The sequence below is a fragment of the Hippopotamus amphibius genome, chromosome 1, assembly GCF_030028045.1.
Source record: "Hippopotamus amphibius kiboko isolate mHipAmp2 chromosome 1, mHipAmp2.hap2, whole genome shotgun sequence".
Classification (NCBI taxonomy): domain Eukaryota; kingdom Metazoa; phylum Chordata; class Mammalia; order Artiodactyla; family Hippopotamidae; genus Hippopotamus; species Hippopotamus amphibius.
In genome coordinates, this window is record NC_080186.1 from 28,077,186 (window position 1) to 28,097,345 (window position 20,160).

General features: G+C 37.1%; 1 protein-coding gene across 9 annotated transcripts in view; it reads left to right on the forward strand.

Annotated features, from left to right (window-relative positions):
• The window catches only part of ZMYM4 (zinc finger MYM-type containing 4), a 179,666-nt gene extending 164,622 nt beyond the window's left edge, over positions 1–15,044 (forward strand). For all 9 annotated transcript variants that reach the window (XM_057704739.1, XM_057704789.1, XM_057704730.1 and 6 more), the window contains 4 exons: positions 832–943; positions 2,384–2,632; positions 12,122–12,251; positions 13,137–15,044. In XM_057704739.1, the coding sequence (XP_057560722.1) occupies positions 832–943; positions 2,384–2,632; positions 12,122–12,251; positions 13,137–13,344 (699 nt within the window). In that variant the 3' untranslated portion in view covers positions 13,345–15,044. The remainder of the gene's footprint in view (positions 1–831; positions 944–2,383; positions 2,633–12,121; positions 12,252–13,136) is intronic.
• The last annotated feature ends 5,116 nt before the right edge of the window (positions 15,045–20,160 follow it).

Consider the following 20,160-nt stretch of genomic DNA (forward strand, 5'->3'; position numbering starts at 1 on the left):
TAGATTTTTAAAATACCAACTTGTACACTCTAAATATATACAGTTTATTGTATGTTAACTGTATCTCAATAGAAGTTTAAAAAAAAAAACCAATAAGATTTTTAGCATGTAATTCTGCTACTTTGTGTTGTTCTCTCGTTCTGCTCATTGTCTTTCTCTGAGTGATTTCATCTGACCTGATCTGCACCCTCAAAATATTAAACAGTAATTTACTCAAGCTATTGCTTGTTTCCCATTCTGTGATATGATTCTTGATGGTTATAATTAGCCTACTTTTATGTCCTATAATTAGACTTGAACTTTTTGAAGGCTGGCTTGTGAGGCAGAGTTGAAAGCTGTGGTTAGATGCCTCCAAATAAACAGTTTTGAATTTTGGATAGCCTCAGGTCATCTGACACTAGCTAACTATATTATTATCAGGAAGGGATCTTTTAACTAGGCTAAAAAATTAAAAAAAAAACTGCTAAGAGCACATGTCAGACACTGAAAATTAAGAAAATGATTTGAGAAATTTGAATTAGGACCAGTTTTTAGTATATCAGTTTTATTGACTGACTAAAAGGTACTTATTTATTATAATTATTTTATACCATTCATGTTTTTAAAAGGAAATAGAAAACTTTACCTTACAAGCTCAGTGCTCAAGGTAATGTTAATTCACGTGAAAAGGACCTTTAGCTTGAATTCTGGTGTTTTAACTATATCCTTAAAATGGTTCACAGTATTGTAAGGACAAAAACTAAGGGTAAACTATATTCGTAAAAAATACTCTTCTTAGAAACTTGTGTTTTTTTGTGTATCAACATACGTTTCCATTTTTTTCTCTTGTAGTACCTGTTTGAAAATGGTAGAATAGATAACATTTTTACTGAGCCCTATTCCAGATTTATGATTGAACTTACCAAACTCTTGAAAATATGGGAACCTACAATACTTCCTAATGGTAGGATGATTATATTTTGATTCTTTTCATGGTTTGTCTTCCTCAATTGCTTAACTTTTATGATTATCTTTTTATAAATTGTTCATTTTATATTTGTCTTGATTTATAACATATTTGGACTTTTGAGGAGAAAGTCTTTAGTTTATTATCAGTTATTTTAGTAAAACTATACCTTCCATACAGTACATGAGTAGATAGTAACTATTGAATATTAAAAACCATTTTTGATCTGGTAGTTTTGGTAAGAGTTGTACACGGTACCAGTAGCTGTCACATATGCTACCTTTAGACTCTGTTAACAGTGGACCTTTTTCAGTAGTTTATAAAAGTACCCTGAACTGGTTGTTAAGAGGGTTAAGTCGTCATCCTTGAATTGTCTGTGACCATATGTCTTTGGACAAGTCCATAATTCACTCCTGCTCTCATGCTCCTTGGCTATGAATGAGAGGTTGAATGTGGTGCCCAGAAATGTGTGCCCTTTCTCTTGGGCTACAGAGCACCATTGGAGCATTATGAGCCATGCGGTGGCATGATGCATTTGGGATACAAAGAGGGGGCTAGGGACATAGGTTTGGAAGTAATAAATCTGTGTTTATGGATAGTCTTCCAAGAATAGAATGCAAAAGCCGCAACAAAGAGGACTGGGGAGAGAATGTTAGGAAAGACCTGCGTTTAAGGGGGTCATGGCTTTAGAAGTATACTTATTTTAATTCTTCTGACCTTTGTTCTTCAAGAAAAATTCAGATATGTTATTGTGAAGTAATCACTCTTAATATAAATTTAAAATAAGAGGAGATAGGAGAGAGAGGGAGCTATCTGCCCTCTAATGACCTGAGTCAAGTAGAACTGAACCAGTTAACAGTAAGCATAATGATCTCAAACAGGAGTCTGCAAACTGCAGCTCATGGGCCAGATCTGGCCTTCTGCCTGGTTCTGTATAGTACATGAGGTAAAAATATATTTTACATTTCTAAATAGTTGGGAAAAAATTAAAGAAAAATGGTATTTTGTGGCATGTGAAAATTGCATGAAATTCAAATTTGTTTCTATAAATAAGTTTTACAAATAGACGCACCTGTTTGTTTATGTATTGTCTACACTTCCATAACTTTTACAACAGCAGAGTTGTTCAGAGCCCTTATGGCCAACAGTGCTTAATATATTTACCATCTGGCTCTTCACAGAAAAAGTTTACCAGCCCTTGGTCAAAAATAACAATGGATTAAAACTGGTTCAGGGGGAGTACTCACAATGTTTGCTTCAGTGGAATCATCTGCCCTTTTCTTTGTGGTGCTTTCTCTATTTTTCTGTATGAGGAAGAGGGAGAGAGGAACAATCAGTTTTTTCCTTAGTATCTTCCTGTCTGAGGATTAGAGAAATTACTTAGTCCCATTTAGCAGAAGCTTAATACTGTTTCTTTTTCCCCTTTCTTCTGTTCAGGTTACATGTTCTCTCGCATTGAAGAAGAGCATTTGTGGGAGTGCAAACAGCTGGGCGCTTACTCACCAATCGTCCTCTTGAACACCCTCCTTTTCTTCAATACCAAATATTTTCAACTAAAGAATGTTACTGAGCACTTGAAGCTTTCCTTTGCTCATGTGATGAGACGGACCAGGACTATGAAGTACAGTACCAAGATGACATATCTGAGGTTCTTCCCACCTTCACAAAAGCAGGAGTCAGAACCAGGTGTGTGGTGGAATTTTTTAAGATTTCTTTCTTTTCTTTTTAATTGAAGTATAGTTGATGTACAATATTATGTTAGTTTCAGGTATGCAACATAGTGACTTGACATTTAAATACATTATGAAATGATCACCATGATAAGTCTAGTAACCATCTGTCACCATACAAAGTTATTACAGTATTATTGGCCATATTCCTTATGCTGTATATTACCTTCTTGTGACTTATTTATTTTATAACTGGAAGTTTATACCTCTGAATCCCCTTCACCTGTTTTGCCCAACCCCCACCCTGCTTCTGTCTGACAACCACCAGTTTGTTCTCTGTGGCTGTGAGTCTGTTTCTGTTTTGTTTGCTAATTTTTTTTATTTTTTAGATTCTACACATAGGTAAAATCACGTGGTATTTGTCTTTTGCTCACTGACTTATTTCACTTAGCATAACACCTGTGTTATCACAAATGGCAAGATTTCATTCTGTTTTATAGCTGAGTGAATTAATCCATTCTGTCAATGGGCACTTCCATATTTTGGCTATCGTCAATGCTGCAGTGGGCATAGGTGTGCATATATATCTTTTTGAATTAGTGTTTTTGTTTTCTTCAGGTAAAAAATACTGAGAAGTGGAACTGCTGGATTATATGGTAGTTCTGTTTTTAATTTTTGAGGAAGCTCCATACTCTTTTCCACAACGGCTGCACCAATTTACATTCCCACCAACAGTGCACGAGGGTTCCCCTTTTTTACACATCCTCGCCAACACTTGCTATCTGTCGTCCCTTTCATGATCGTTCTGACAGGTGTGAGGTGATATCTTGTGGTTTTGACTTGTACTTCCCTGATGATTAGTAATGTGGAGCATCTTTCCATGTGTCTGTTGGCCATTGGTATGGCCCTTTTGGGAAGATGTCTATTCAGATCCTTTGCTTGTTTTTTTTTTTTATTTCTTTGCCTGTTTTTTAATTGCATTTTTCGGTTTTGGGGGGGTTTTTTTGTTTTTTTGGTTTTTTTTTTTTTTTTTTGATATTGAGTTCTCTGAGTTCTTTATATATTTTGGATATGTATATATATATCCCTTTCCAGATATATAATTTGCAAATATCCTCTCCCATTCAGTAGGTGGCCTTTTCATTTTGTTGAGGGTTTCCTTTGCTATGCAAAAATCTTTTTACTTTAATGTGGTCCCATTTGTTTATTTTTGCTTTGGTTGTCTTTACCTGAGGAGCCAGATCCTAAAAAATATTACTAAAACTGATGTCAAAGTTTCCTGCCTGTTTTCTTCTAGGAGTTTTATGTTTTCAGGTCTTATGTTTAAGTCTTTACTCAGTTTTGCGTTTAATTTTGTATATGGTGTGAGAAAGTGGTCTAGATTCATTCTTTTCCACATAGCTGTCCAGTTTTTCCAACACCATTTATTGTAGAGTTTGTCTCTTCCCCATTGTATATTCTCACTTCCTTTGTCATACATTAATTGACCATATAAGCATGGGTTTATGTCTGGGCTGTCTGTTCTGTTCCATTGATCTGTGTGTCTGTTTCTGTGCCACTGCCATACTGTTTTTATTACTGTGGCTTTGTGGTATATAGTTGACACTTAAACAATACGTGGGTTGGAGAGCCAACCCTTCTCACAGTTGAAAATCCACATGTAACTTTACAGTTAGCCCTCCTTATCCACACTTTCACATCTGCAGATTCAAACAGCCATGTATTGTATAGTACTGTAGTATCTATTATTGAAAAAAAATCCATGTATAAGTGGATCCACATAGTTCAAGCTTATGTTTAAGGGTCAGCTGTAGTTTGAAGTCAGGGAGTGTGAACCTCCGGCTTTGTTCTTCTTTCTCAAGAAAGCTTTGGCTATTTGGAGCCTTTTGTGGTTCCATATAAATTTTAGGATTATTTGCTCTATTTCTGTGAAAAATGCCACTGGTATTTTGATGGGGATTGCATTGAATCTGTATGTTATTTGGGGATGGACATTTTAACACTATTAATTCTTTCAGTCCATGAGCATGGTGTATCTTTCCATTTATATGTGTCGTCTTTAGAGTATTGGTTAAATTTTTTCTAGGTATTTTATTATTTTTGATGCAATTGTGAATGGGATTGTTTTCTAATTTCTCTTTCTGATAGATTGTTATGAGTGTATAGTAACACAAAAGATTTCTGCATATTTTGTATCCTGAAAAATGTATTTACGGAATTTATTTATTCTACTAGTTTTTTGGTAGTGTCTTTAGAATTTTCTATATATAGTATCATGTCATCTGCAAATAGTGATGGTTTTACTTCTTTCTTTCCAGTTTGGATTTTAAAAATTTCCTTTTCTTGTCTGATTGCCAAGGCTAGGAATTGAAATACTGTGTTGAATGAAAGTGTCAAAAGTGGGCATCCTTGTCTTATTCCCAACCTTAGAGGAAATAGTTTCAGCTTTTCACCATTGAGTATGATGTTAGCTGTGAGTTTGTCATATACAGCATTTATTATGTTGAGGTATATTCCCTCTGTAGCCACTTTGTTGAGAGTTTTTATCAGAAATGGATGGATGTTGAGTTTTTTCAAAAGCTTTTTCTGCATCTATTGAGATGATCTTATGCTTTGTATCCTTCATTTTCTTAATGTGGTATATCATGTTGATTGATTTGTGAATATTGAACCATCCTTGCATCCCTGAGATAAATCCTACTTGCTCATGGTATATGACCCTTTTAGTGTATTGTTGAATTCACTTTGCTAATATCTTGTTGAGGATTTTTGCATTTGTGTTTATCAGCAAGATTGGCCTGTAATTTTATTTCTTTGTGTGGTGTCTTTGTCTAGTTTTGATATCACAGTGATGCTGACCTTGTAGAATGAGTTTGCAAGAGTTCCTTTCTCTTCTATGTTTTGGAATAGTTTGAGACAGACAGGTATTAACTCTTCTTTAAACGTTTGGTAAAATTCATCTGTAAAGGCATCTGGTCCCGGACTTTTTTTTGTTGGGAGTTTTATGATTACTGATTCAATTTCATTATTGGTAATTGGTCTGTTCATGTTTTCTATTTCTTGCCTGATTTAGTCTTGAAAGATAGTATGTTTCTAGGAATTTATCCATTTCCTCTAGGTTGTCTAATTTGTTGGTGTGTAATTGTTTATAGTAATCTCTTATGATCTGTTGTATTTCTATGGTGTCAATTGTAACTTCTGTTTCATTTTTCATTTGATTTATTTGGGCCCTCCCTTTCTTCTTGATGAATCTGGCTAAAGGTTTGTTAATTTTTTTCATCTTTTCAAAGGACCGGCTCTTTTCTATTTTTTTTTTTCTTCTTCTTAGTTTCTATGTTTATTGAGAGGGTTTACAATGCAGGCACGCACCAGAGGAAAGAAAGACTGTAAATATAATGCCTTAAGGTAACTGCTGTAATGGAAGTATTTCCAAAACACAAAGTTAACACCAAAAAAAGAGGAACACCCAATTGTGCCCACGGGGATCAGGGAAGGCTCGCCCAGCATGGCCTTGAACCAGGAGTGGGAGTTTGCCCCATGGCGCCCGTGGGAAGGACGTTCGGGACCCAGCGGCCTCCACACCTTGGGGCAGAGCGTGGGGCGGCAGTGGACCACGGGGGCGGGGTGAGCAGGGCCGGGCCCGGCCGGGAGCTTCGGGTCTCTGGGAAGCCGCCATCCTCCTGGACCCAAGGGGAGCCACCGACGGTGTTCTGGGAGGAGGCACGGGCGCGGCAGGGAGATGGACACCGAGCTCGCACCCAACTGAGGCTGTGCAGGAGCCAGTGGAAGGCGTGGGCGCTGCCTTCTCGCCACAGTTCTGCAGGACTTACCGGGACAACCCTTCCTCCTTGGTTCTGAAAGCCAACCGTTGGTGATTTATCAGTTTGGCCTGAATCCTAACTACTGATGCTTCCAACTTTCTAAATTTTCTTTTCTCAAAAAGAAGCAAAAGAAAAAGGAAAGACTTCCTCTTTCCTGCCCCAAGCAAAGGAGAGGGTTTGGGGCTTGACCTGGAAAGCTCCAGGGAAGCTCTTCGAATTCCTCTATTGTTTTTTGAGTCTCTATTTCATTTATTTTCACTTTGATCTTTATTATTTCCTTCCTTTTATTAACTTCGGGTTTTGGTTGTTCTTTTTCTAGTTCCTTTAGGTGTAAGGTTAGATTATTTGAGATTTTTCTTGTTTCCTAAAGTGGACCAATATCATTATAAATTTCTCTTTTAGAACTGTTTTTACTGCATCCCATAGATTTAGTCTCAAAGTATTTTTTATCTCCCCTTTGACTTCTTCAGTGATCCATTGGTTTTTTTAGTAACTGTTGTTTAGACTCTCATATTTGTTTTTTCCAGTGTTTTTCTTTTAGTTGATTTTTAGTCTGATACCGTTGTGGTTGGGAAAGTTGCTTAATATCATTTCAGTTTTCTTAAACTTATTGAGACTTGTTTTGCGGCCTAACATGTGATCTATCCTTGGAGAATGTTCCGTGTGTACTTGAAAAGAATCTTATGCTGTTTTGGGGGTGGAATGTACTATTTATTAAGTCTATCTGGTCAAATGTGTCATTTAAGGCCAATATTCCCTTACTGATCTTGTGTTCAGATGATCTATCCATTGACAAAGGTGGAGTGTTAAAGTCCCCGACTGTCACTTTCTCCTTTTATGTCTGTTAATATTTGCTTTATATATTTAGGTGTTCCTGTGTAGGATGCATACATATATACCAGTGTTTTTTCTTATTGTTGGATTGATCCCTTTATCATTATGCAGTGTCCTTCTTTGTCTCTTTTTCTTCTGAAATACATATTACTACCCCAGCTTTCTTTACGTTCCCATTTGCATGGAATATCTTTTTCTATCCCCTTGCTTTCAGTCTGTATGTTGTCCTTAGATCTGAAGTGAGTCTCTGGTAGGTAGCATATATATGAATCTTATTTTGGTGTCCATTCAGCCACCCTCTGTCTTTAAGGTTGCAGCATTTAGTCTGTATGTAAAGTAATTATTGATAGGTATGTACTTATTACCATTTTGTTAATTGTTTTCTGGTTGTTCTTGTTGTTCTTGTCTATTTCTTTTTCTTTTGCTCTCTTCCCTTGTGATTTGATCGCTTTTTACTGTTTTGTTTGTATTCTTTTTTCTTTTTTGTGTGTGTATCTATTATCGGGTTTTGGTTTGCAGTTATCATAAGGATCTTATATAACAACTTATGTATATAGCAGTCTATTTTAAGTTGATGGTTGCTTAAGTTTGAATGTGTTCTAAAAGTACTACATTTTTACTCTCCCCCCCACCCAACCTTTTATGTTTTTGACATAGTTTACTTTAAAAAAATTTTGTATATTCTTTATAGATTATATGATCTTACTACTTTTTTGTTTGTTTGTTTGTTTGTTTTAATTTATTTAATTGGTTGTGTTGGGTCTTTTTTGCTGTGCATGGGCTTTCTTTAGTTGTGGTGAGTGGGGGCTACTCTTCGTTGAGGTGTGTGAGCTCCTCATTGTCGTGGCTTCTCTTGTTGCAGAGCACAGGCTCTAGGCACATGGGCTTCAGTAGTTGCAGCACATGGGCTCAGTAGTTGTGGCTCACGGGCTCTAAGGCACAGGCTCAATAGTTGTGGCGCACAGGCTTAGATGTTCCGCGGCATGTGGGATCTTCCTAGAGGAGGGATCGAACCCATGTCCCCTGCATTGGCAGGTGGATTCTTAACCACTGCGCCACCTAGGAAGCCCTACTACTTTTGTTTTTTAATCTGCATACTCGGTACAAAGGTGGTTGATTCACTACCTTTACTATATGTTTGTCTTTACATTGAGATTTTTTTTCTTCCATAATTTTCATATTTCTGGTTATGGCCTTTTCTTTTATGTTTAAAGAAGTCCCTTGAATGTTTATTATAAGGTCAGTTTAGTAACGATAAACTCCTTTACCTTCTGCTTGTCTGGGAAACTTTATTTCTCCTTTAATTCTGAATAATAATCTTGAGAGATCAAGTATTCTTGGTTGTACATTTTTTCCTTTTGGCATTTTGAATATTTCTTGCCACTCCTTTCTGGCCTGTAAAAGTTTCTGCTGAAAAGCCAGCTGATGGTCTTATGGGGCTCCCCTATATGTTTTCCTCTTGCTGCTTTAAATATTCTCTATCTTTAACTTTTGACATTTTAATTATAATGTGTTTTGGTGTGGGTTTCTTTGGGTTCATCTTGTTTGGGACTCTGTGTTTCCTGAAATTGGATGACTTGACTTCTCCAGGTTAGTCAAATTTTCAGCCATTTTTTTCTTCAAATAGGTTTTCTGTTTCTTTTTCTCTCTCTTCTCCTTTTGGAATCCTTAGAATGCAAATGTTAATATGCCTGATGTTGTCCCCAGAGGTCTCTTAAACTATCCTCATTTTTGTTTTTTCTTTTTGTTATTCCAGTGGGGTGATTTCTACTACCCTTTCTTCCAGGTCACTGATCCATTCTTCTGCTTCATCTAATCTGCTGTTGATTCCCTCTAGTGGATTTTTCATTTCAGTCATTGGATTAGTTCTTTTTTATATTCTTTATCTCTTTGTTGAAGGTCTCACTGTGGTCCTCCATTCTTCTCCTAAATTTGGTTAGCATCTTTATGACCATTATTCTGAACTCTTTATCTGGTAGATTGTCTATCTTTGTTTTGTTTAGTTCTTTTTTTGGTGTGTGTGTGGGTGTTGTTGTCTTGTTCTTTCATTTGGAACAGTTCCTTTGTCTCCTCAGTTTTCACAGCTCCCTGTGTTTGTTTCTATGTACTAGATAGATCAGCTTCATCTCCCAGTCTTAAAATCATGACTTTATATAAAAGGTATCCTATGAGGCCCAGTAGCACAGGGCTTCATGCACCTTCCTGTTGTGGCTGGGCCATGATGGCTGTGGGTGTGGTAGTGTTCAGGGCTGGCCCCTGACATAGCTGGCTGTAATGCCCAGCTGTACTCTGGTGTGTGGGACCATCTCCTAGGGTGGGAGCTGCTTTAGAGGGACTCTGATGCCAGCTGAGGAGCCTGCTGGGAGTGGCAGGTTGGTGGGATGCTTTGGGCTCTAGTGCTTGCTGAAGCCACCTGCTGGGTATGATAGGGTGGGGAGTTGCTTTGGAGGAGTGCCAGCTGGGGTGGGTCTACAGGTGAACCTGGGGTGAGATGGGGAGAGTCATAAATGGCGCCTATCAGCACTGGACCAACCAGGTGTAGAAAGTGAACAAAAAATCCTGGTGTTCCCCAGTGGCTACATAGCCAGAGAAAATTATAGAAGATCCTTGACTCCTGCACACACCCTACAATCAGTCAGTGAATCTCCTTCATGTATGACCCAGATACTTTTCAAACTGCTGTCTCTGCAGTGGGACTTGGAGCAAGAGAGTTTTTGCATGTGCCCTTTAAGAGTGGAGTTTTAGTTTCCCTCTAGACGTCAGTCCCAGTGGTTTTCAAAGCCAGTTATTATGGGGGTTTATCTTTCTGGTGCTGATCCGCCCAGGCTGGGAAGCTCGATGTGGAGTTTGGACACTTTGCTCCTCAGTAGGACCTCTGCAGCTGTGATATCCTTCCTGCCTGTGAATCGCTGCACCAGAGGTATGGGTCCTGGCCAGATACCATCTCCACCCCTCCTACCCATCTTAATGAGAATTTTCTTTTTATCCTTAGTGGTGGGAAATCTTTTCTGCCAGTCTTCAGGTCTTTCTCAGGGATAGTTCCTTAGTGGGTAGTTGTAGTTCTGGTGTGTTCATGGAAGGAGATGAGCCCAGGATCTTCCTACTCTGCCATCTTGTCCCCCTCTTGTAAGATTTCTATTTGAAGTCTTATTAGTGTTCAAACAGACAGTTCTTACAGAAGAGTAATTGCAAACTCTAGACATGGAAGAGTGAGTATAGCTTTAGTTTAACATTTAAATGTTTTTCTTTATTGCCAGGGCCAGGTTAAAAGCTTCACTCAAAATTAGAGGAATCAGTCACTTGCTTTGGTATGCTTTTATTGGTTTTTTTTTTTTTAACCAGAGCACTCCGTTTTAGTTAACATTGTCAAATTCTGAAGGAACTCAAACCTGACCTAGAGTATACTGCCCTCGTACACAGAATATCAGCAGTGACTATTTTATTAGAAGATGTATATGCTCTTGCATTCCAAAAACAGCCTATTAAGTAATAGTTTGTTTTTAATGTTTAAAAAATAAATGTTATTATGGAACTAGAAATTACATTTGTTAATTTTGAACTTAAGTCATAACTAATACAGGAAGCTGAGGAAAGTTCTGGATCAGTTGTTAAAAACAGCTATAAGAAAAGAGGAAGAAAACCTTTTTCCTCAGGTTTTCAGATCAACCTAATATTCTCTTGAAGATTGAATGTTGAAAGTGGGAAAGAAATAGCCTACTTTCCATGCCTTCACCCTGGCTTCTTCTTCTTCTTCTTCTTCTTTTTTTTTTTTTTAATGTGGACCATTTTTAAAGTTTCTATTGAATTTGTTGCAATATTGCCTCTGTTTTATGTCTTGGTTGTTTTTTTTTTCAATAGAATTTTTTAAAATATTTATTTATTTGGTTGCACTGGGTCTGAGTTGTACATGGGCTCTTTAGTTGCAGCAGGCAGGTTCCTTAGTTGTGACTTCAGGGCTTCTTAGCTGCAGCTCGCTGGCTCCTTATTTGTGGTATGCAGGCTCCTTAGTTGTGGCATCTGAACTCTTAGTTGCCATTTGCATGTCGGATCTAGTTCCCTGACCAGGGATCGAACCTGGAGCCCCCTGCATTGGGATCACGGAATCTTATCCACTGAGCCACTAGGGAAGTCCCTGTTTTGGTCTTTTTTTGGCCATGAGGCATGTGGGATCTTAGTTCCCTGACCAGGGATTGAATCCGCAGCCCCTGCATTGGAACGCGAAGTCTTAACCACTGGACCACCAGGGAAGTCCCACCTTGGCTTCTTTCTGCTAATCCTTCGCCTCTATAAAATTCTATTGGTGAAAAAGGGTTGGCTCTTTCCTTATCAAATGGTCAACTTTACTGAGAATTTCTTTTCCCAGCAAAGATTTCATTTCTCATAATACTATGATAAATGAAAGAAGCTTAAACGAATGCCCAGTGAACACTGGTGCCCCACAGGAGAAATATTTTCAGAGAAAGAGGTGCTAACTTCTGTCTTGATCTCTACTATGGGAGATGAGTACATGGGATGCTTTTTTCTCTTCTTTATTTTGCTATGGCTTAAGAACCCTGTGCCTAATAAAATCTCTTAAAGTCAGGCTCAGAATTGAGACATATTCTTAAGCATATGCTTTTTGTCATGCTGCCTCCACTTTGGTGAGAATGGAAACATAAATTTTACAGGACAGGGACTTTGTTTGATTAACCCAGCACTAATCTAGTGCCTCCACAGGTCCTCAGTAAATGTTGAACAAGTGAGTAAGTGAAAGGAAGGGAGAGGCAGTGACTAGAAGCAAAGCTCATTGGGTGTCTTAAGACTTGAAGAAAGACTTTTCTAATACTTTGATTACAATTTCCTGTCTCAAGATAAACTAACTGTTGGCAAGAGGAAACGAAATGAAGACGATGAGGTTCCAGTGGGTGTGGAGATGGCAGAGAATACTGACAACCCACTAAGATGCCCAGTCCGACTTTATGAGTTTTACCTGTCCAAATGGTAAGAGATTTTCCTCTAAACTAGATACAGCACCCTTCAAAAAATAGTTAACATAGTTTAGATTTCAGATGTTCAAATGTCAGAAATGTATCTGGTCTGTGACTTTAAACAAGGATTTACTTATAATTTCATTTTTTCCCCATTCTCATATCTGCCTGGATTTTGAACCAAGAAACAAATTGCTTTTTATCTTGGTAATTTTTTCCCCAAAAATCTCTTGAAAAGCAAGAATCACTGCCATTGTTTGATCTTTACAACTGTTGCTCAACTTTATGTGTTTTATAAACTGCTGTGAATTTATTATTTATATAGAAAAGAAGAGGAAGGTTGTACTACTAAATCTATAAATAGAGAAACTATTTTTAAAGAATTGAAATTTTTTTGAGTGGTGTTTTTCTTACAGAAACTTAATGAGTTTAAAGAGTTGTAAGATCCACACTAAAAAGCATTTTTTTTCTCAAAGAAATATAATGGCTGGGTTTGTTCTTTGATAATGTGTATTGAGTGCTCTTGGGATTCATTACAGGATGTTGGGCGCTGAGGATATGTGGTTCTCAGCCATAGTGTCACATGTGAGTTGAATTTTTTGTTGCTCCTTGTAATGTTTTAAGTACTAAAGTTTGTGAAAGATTTACACTTTGTCATCCATTAACATTATACTCACTTCCAATCCAGTATGATACTTGAGTGTGGGAGAAAAAATATGGAATTCCAGGTTGCTTCTGGAGCATAAATGCCTATAAACTTATCACTGTGGGTACATTGTTTATGATATTAGTCACAACATGGAAAAGTTGAGAGCCATTTTGAAGAGTAGTTAATTACATATTTCCTGTACTCTCTGATCCCAATTTTCTTTTTCTTTTTTTTCTCTGAAAAAAATAGTTCTGAAAGTGTGAAGCAGAGGAATGATGTGTTTTACCTTCAGCCGGAGCGCTCCTGTGTTCCAAATAGCCCCATGTGGTATTCCACATTTCCAATAGACCCTGGGACCCTGGACACCATGTTAACACGTATTCTCATGGTGAGGGAGGTACACGAAGAACTTGCCAAAGCCAAATCTGAAGACTCTGATGTTGAATTATCAGATTAAAGTGGAAGTGGGGTTCCTATTTTCATACACGTTGGTATGCACCAAACTGTGAATGCATCCAGCTTTGGAAAACGATCTATAAGTCCAAGTCCTCTTGACTTGATTATAAGATAATGGAAAACAGACGACTCGTGAACCACAGTGTGGATGTATAAATGAAAACTGAAGGAAAGAATATGAACTGAGAAATGTTGTTCTTTGGCAGTGATATAGTTCTTAGACATCTTCAGAATGACTAACCAATTTCTCTGAGTGGTGCATAATCTTATTTTGTTTGGGAATAACAAATTGTGGAATATTTTTAAGGAAAACTGTTGTATAAAACTCTACCATAGTAACCTTAGACCTTAGAGAGAGGTAGCTTTGGAGTGAAACCTTGGCTGCAATAGGCTACTTGGGCAAGCCCTATGTAAAAGTCAGGAGAGAAATCAGTACAGAGCTAAGAGTGGCATCAAGATGAGGACTGTGGGACCCAGACTTGAAGACCCAATAAAAATACTCAACTTTTTTTAAAAGTTAGAGAGTGAAGTGGTCTTGATTTTGATTTTCACTGCCAAGCCAATTCTTTGAAGGATAGAAGCCTCTGGTGCTTTTGCCATGGGGTCCCTCACTTCAGGGAAAAAGGCCTTCACTGCTGTTCATACAGTAATGTGTCCCTTTCACTTTCTGGGTCTAGCCTTCTCGGTTTTAAGTCTGGATGTGGGTAAATTAAGTTAAAGGGGCTGAAACTCTGCAAAATGATTATACACACAGAAAATCTGTGGAGCCCATTGGACCCCAAGTGTCTTGAAATGTTCGTAGAAAACCCACTAAAATGCCCATTTCTCTGGGTGTTGGTCTTTATTGCTGCTGTCTCACAGCATGAGCTGTGGTATGCAGAAATGGGGGTTCTCCTCTTGTTTTCAGTTTATCCTCAAATGGCAGCTTTTCTCCCATTGTTTTATCTTCTTTCCCAAGTAATTCCTATTATTTTGTCTTTTGTACCAGTTTCTGGAGGCCCTTGTCATTTCAAAAAGAAGAGTCTCTCTCCTTACTCTGGCAAACCTGTGGGTGACTCCACAAAGACACAGTATTACTTAGCTATCAGAATTATGGTAGAAGAGGTCCTAGCGTATTCCTGTATAAAGCATTGGGAAGATGACCTTGTTGCCCTAAGAAACTTGAAAATAGAATTCTGGGGTTAGGATACAAAGACATTGACTGTCTTGCATATCCACAAGCAGGTCTTCTCATAGCATTATTCCAGACATGAGCTGTTTTCGTGGTTCTAGGAGGATTGCAAGTCATAGGAGTGTTTGCCATATGGATCCATCTCCTTCATCTCCATTCTGCTTCTCCCCCACAAAATTTTGAATCAGAAGCTTTTATGGTGTTGGCCAATCACAGAACTTCTTTAGCTGACATTAATTTGACCCTTTAATAGAAATGAGAGAAGTCTAAAAAGCCTCTTAGAAATTTTAACCTTGAACGACTTCACACTACGTCCCATTTTTTAGATGGGGGTGACAGGTGGTTTTTGTTTTTTTGTTTTTTGTTTTCCAATAAATAAACTCATTTAACTACAATAATTTAAAAGTAGGCCTTTTAACATTGTGTACTTAATGGTTCTGTCCCTCTGCCTGTAACAAATCTTGTTTTTGTTACCAAAAACTATGTGAAAGAAGTAAATCTGCCCCAGTTCTGTATGATTAATTCCATCTGTGTTTCCACAGATCAGATTCCATCATTTCTGACTGGAAAACTTCCTACTTCCAGACCTTGTTTGATATGGAGGAAAAACAATTGGATTGTTTGATAAGTCTGCCAATAAACTACCCAGAATGATCAGGTGTAATAGTCCCCACCATACGAATTTTATGGTTTATGTAAACACTAATATTTCCCCTTCTGTAGAGAGACAAATATATAGCATAGTAGATAAACTATTATAAAACACTAGAGAGAAAAAAAATTCTGTATCTTTTAATTGAGAACAGCCAATATCCCAGTAAATGACTGTATCAGGATGTCAATTGCATGTTAGTCCACAGAGTCGTCCAGATCCTGAATTAATTCGTAAAAGAAAATATTAATTATTGGTCATTCCTCATAAGCATAGCTGTTGATATGTGTGTCTGGTTATTTGATCTTTTAAATTTTATTAAAATTATATAAAATTATGGTTTTTTCCCCCCAGGGGAGAAAAAATATCAAACAGGAGAAACATTAAATTATCCATTCTGTTCTTTTCTGTTTTTTAAATGGTTTGGGTTTTCACCTTGCAGAAACCACAGAAATATTCCCTTAGAATAAAATAGTATATTTGTATTGATGGGTGAATTATTCCTTTTCTTTATGTCTTAGAAGAATTTTAAATATTTTTTTCTGTTTGACCCTATTGGTATGACCCAACAGATGCTATATACAAAGAAAGAGGGCAGTTTTCAGAAAATAAATTATTTGGTTTTTACTTAGTCCAGAAAACATAGTTTCATTGCAAAATCTTTTCAATTTTTTTTTCCCATCAAAGACTTGTTCTGATTTTTAATCTATTAACTATATTCAAAGCCCTAATAGCTAGAAGTATCAAGTATCATGTATATATTTCATTTCAGGTAGACTTTTTTTTTTTTTTTTGAGATTTACAAAGCTTGCCTAGTTCAACTTGAATCATTTTGAAATCATGAAATTAGAATAAAGAATATATCCATTCTTAAGTATAAATACATATTTAATTTGGGAATGTGAGACTAAGTGGCATTTTCCTTAGACTCTAGAGCTATCTTGGTATTGTGCAAATATACCTTCAAACTCTGCATAGATTGTTTCTATCTACCTGCCCTGTGGCATTCCTAATTTTGTAAAGTAGGAGTTTTCCAAAAAGTTTTAAGTATGTAAATGAATCCCAGTTTTTCTGTTAGATTCAAAATTTAATTTTCCATGCAAGTAGAAAAGTTCCCTGTGGTTCTGAGTTGAAATTCTAGGAAAGAATTAAGCAATAATACCCCCAATTCCTCTTATCTATCATCATCATACTTTATTACCATCATTGAAAAACAAATAATTGAGAGGCATTGTTACAGAGTGGGAAGATCAGAAGCTTTGGAGCCTAGTCTGTCTTCTTACTGGTTGCATAGCATTAGGTGAGTTATCTAACCTCTCTGTGCCTCAGTTTTCTCATAAAGTAATAATAGTAACTCTTTTATAACTTGTGCCTGGCACATGGTAGGTTTTCACATGTCAACTGTTTTTTACATATGCAAATTCTAGGCATATAGTAAGATATTAAATAAATGCTAATTTCCCCACTGCAGCCTGAATTTCCTTCAGATTCTGTAAAACATAATACCTGACATCATCATTTCTCTATATTTGAATCAAATATTTAGAATAACTAAATACTATATATACTAAATCATAAGTTCCTCACTCATGCTTATATGCATATGAGTCATAATCAACCTTACAAAAATCCATTGATATACTTCACTACATTGAAAAAGGTAAGAAGTAATACATGGTATGTCAATGGATACAAAAGGGCATGTGATACAGTTTATCTTTTTTTTTTAATTGGAGAAACTTGTAATCTGTGAAATTTCTTTTACTTGGCAATGGTTATATACCATCACGTAGGAGAAGACAGCTGTACAGTATACATCTTCATACTTCTTCCTCATTACAAAACCCTTTGTCCCCCCACATTTTGGCTAAGCAGTAGCTTCCTGGTAAAAGACTGTATTTTCCAGGCTCTCTTGCAACTAGGTGTAAACAAGTGACTTGATTTTGACCATTGGGATGGAAGCAGAAGTAAGTAACATCCAGGCCACATACTTAAAAAGGAAAGAGTCTGCCCACCTCCTCTAATTTGCCCTTTCCCATGCACCAGAATGTGAATGTAGTCAGTGGTCATGGCAAACCAGTTTTGTCTGTGTGGGAAAGGGCAATGTATTTTAAGCACATTAACCTCACAGGGCAGCCACTTATCTCCTGAACTGCCTACTAGCTCAGACCTTCACATAAAAAAGAAAGAAACCTTCCATATTACTGAAGCCGTTGTTATTTGGGCTCTACTAAAGTAGCCAAACCAGTATCCTAACTGATAGACCTACTATGCCCAGTATCATGCTACTGCTTAATATAGAACTGGAAGTTCTGATCCAGAATATAAGGAAAGAAAAAGAGCTTATCATTATTAGCAAGTGAGAAATAAAACTCGTTATATTTAAGTCATTATTTTTAGATGTTCAGGAACAGGGGTCCCCAACCCCCAAGCTGCGGACCGGAGCCGTAGACCAGTAGGGGTCTGCAACCTGTTAGGAACTGGGCTGCACAGCAGGAGGTGAATGGCAGGTGAGCGAGCAAAGCTTCATCTGTTGCTCTCCATTGGTCACATTACTGCCTGGACCATCACTCCCCCCACCCCTCCACCGTCCATGGAAAACCAAAACCAGCTCCTGGTGCCAAAAAGGTTGGGGACTGCTGTTCAGCAACATCTATATAAAAACGGCGAGAGGGAATTCCGTGGCAGTCCAGTAGTTAGGAATCTGTGCTTTCACTGCTGTGGGCCTGGGTTCAGTCCCTGGTCAGGGAACTGAGATCCCACAAGCCAGGCTAAGTGGCCAGAAATAAAAATAAAAAAGCCAAGAGAAACAACATACCATTAAAAATAAGTTTTAAGGCTGCTATAAAGTAAGTTTATAAAAACTTCAAGCATTTTTCCACAAGAGCAATAGCCAATTAGATACTGTAATTAAAAGGAAAAGATACTATTCACAGTAGCAGTGCAAGCTGTAAAGTATTTAGTAATCATATCTGTCAATAAAGGATGACAAACAGATGACAGGCTCAGAGAAGATACTTGTAATGTGTAAAACCACCAAAGGATTTATACCTAGAATATAAAAAAACTGCTGAATTGTAAAGAAAACTGAACAAAGAATGATAAATAGTTCCTAGATTTGTTGTTTATCATTTTCTCAGTTTCATCTGTATGTTCAGGTTTATTAGCATATGGTTCATAATTGCTTCTTCCATTCTACATTTTTTGTTACTCTGTTTTCGCTTTTTTTTTCCTGATCAGTCTGGTTTTTTTCTTTTTTTCTTTCTTCCTTTTTTCATTCTTTATTTTAAAATTTTTATTGTATAGTTGATTTAGTGTTGTGTTAGTTTCTGCTGCATAGCAAAGTGAATCAGTTAAACATGTATATGTTTATATATATATCTGTGTGTGTGTGCATATATATATATATCTCTCCACTCTTTTTTAGATTCTTTTCTCATATGGGTCGTTATAAAGTATTGTTCCCTGTGCTATACAATAGGTCTTACAAGTTATCTATTTTATATACAGTACTGTGTATATGTGAATCCCAATCTTCCAGTTTATCCCTCCCTCCCCCTTCCCCTCCTGGTAACCATAAGAATGTGTTCTACATCTGTGACTCTGTTTCTGTTTTGTAAATAAGTTCATTTGTACCATTTTTTAGATTCCACATATAAGCGATATCATACGGCATTTGTCTTTCTCTTGACTTACTTCATTCAGTATGACAATCTCTAGGTCCATCCATGTTGCTGCAGATGGCATTAATTTATTCTTTTTTATGGCTGAGTAATATTCCATTGTATGTACGTACCACATCTTCTTTATCCATTCATCTGTCAATGGACCTTTAGTTGGTTTTTATTTATGTCTTGGCTGTTGTAAATAGTGCTGCAGTGAAAATTGGGATCCCTGTATCTTTTCGAATTATGGTTTTCTCCAGGTATATGCCCAGGAGTGGGATTGCTGGATCATATAGTACCTCTATTTTTAGTTTTTTAAGGAAACTCCATACTTTTCTCCATAGTGGCTGTGCCAATCTACAGTTCCACCAACAATGTAGAAGGGTTCCCTTTTCTTCACACCCTCTCCAGCACTTATTTGCAGATTTTTTTTGATGATGGCCATTCTGACCAGTGTCAGGTGATACCTCATTGTAGTTTCGATTTGCATTTCTCTAATAATTAGTCATGTTGAGTATCTTTTCATGTGCTTTTTAACCATCTGTATGTCTTCTTTGGAGAAATGTCTATTTAGATCCTCTGCTTATTTTTTGATTGGGCTGTTTGTTTTTTTGTTATTGAGCTGCATGAGCTGTTTGTATACTTTGGAGTTAATCCCTTGTCAGTCACTTTGTTTGCAAATATTTTCTCCCATTCTATGGGTTGTCTTCTTGTCTTGTTTATGGTTTCCTTTGCTGTGCAAAAGCTTTTAAGTTTAATTAGGTCACATTTGTTTATTTTTTGTTTTTATTTTCATTACTCTAGGAGGTGGACCAAAAAAGATCTTTGATTTCTGTCAGAGAGTGTTCTACCTATGTTTTCCTCTAAGACTTTTTTAGTGTCCAGCCTTACATTTACGTCTTTAATCCATTTTGAGTTTGTTTTTGTGTATGGTGTTAGGTAGTGTCCCAATTTCATTCTTTTACATGTAGCTGTCCATTTTTCCCAGCACCACTTTTTGAAGAGACTGTCTTTTCTCATTGTATATTCTTGCCTCCTTTGTCATAGATTAGTTGACTATAGGTGTGTGGGTTTATCTCTGCACTTTCTATCCTGTTCCACTGATCTATATTTCTGTTTTTGTGCCAGTAGCATACTGTTTTGATTACTGTGGCTTTATAGTATAGTGTGAAGTCAGGGATCCTGATTCCTCCTGCTTCGTTTTTCTTTCTCAAAATTGCTTTGGCTATTCGGGGTCTTTTCTGTTTCCATACAAGTAGTAAAATTTTTTGTTCTAATTCTGTGAAAATTGCCATTGGTAATTTGAAAGGGATTGTACTGAATCTGTAG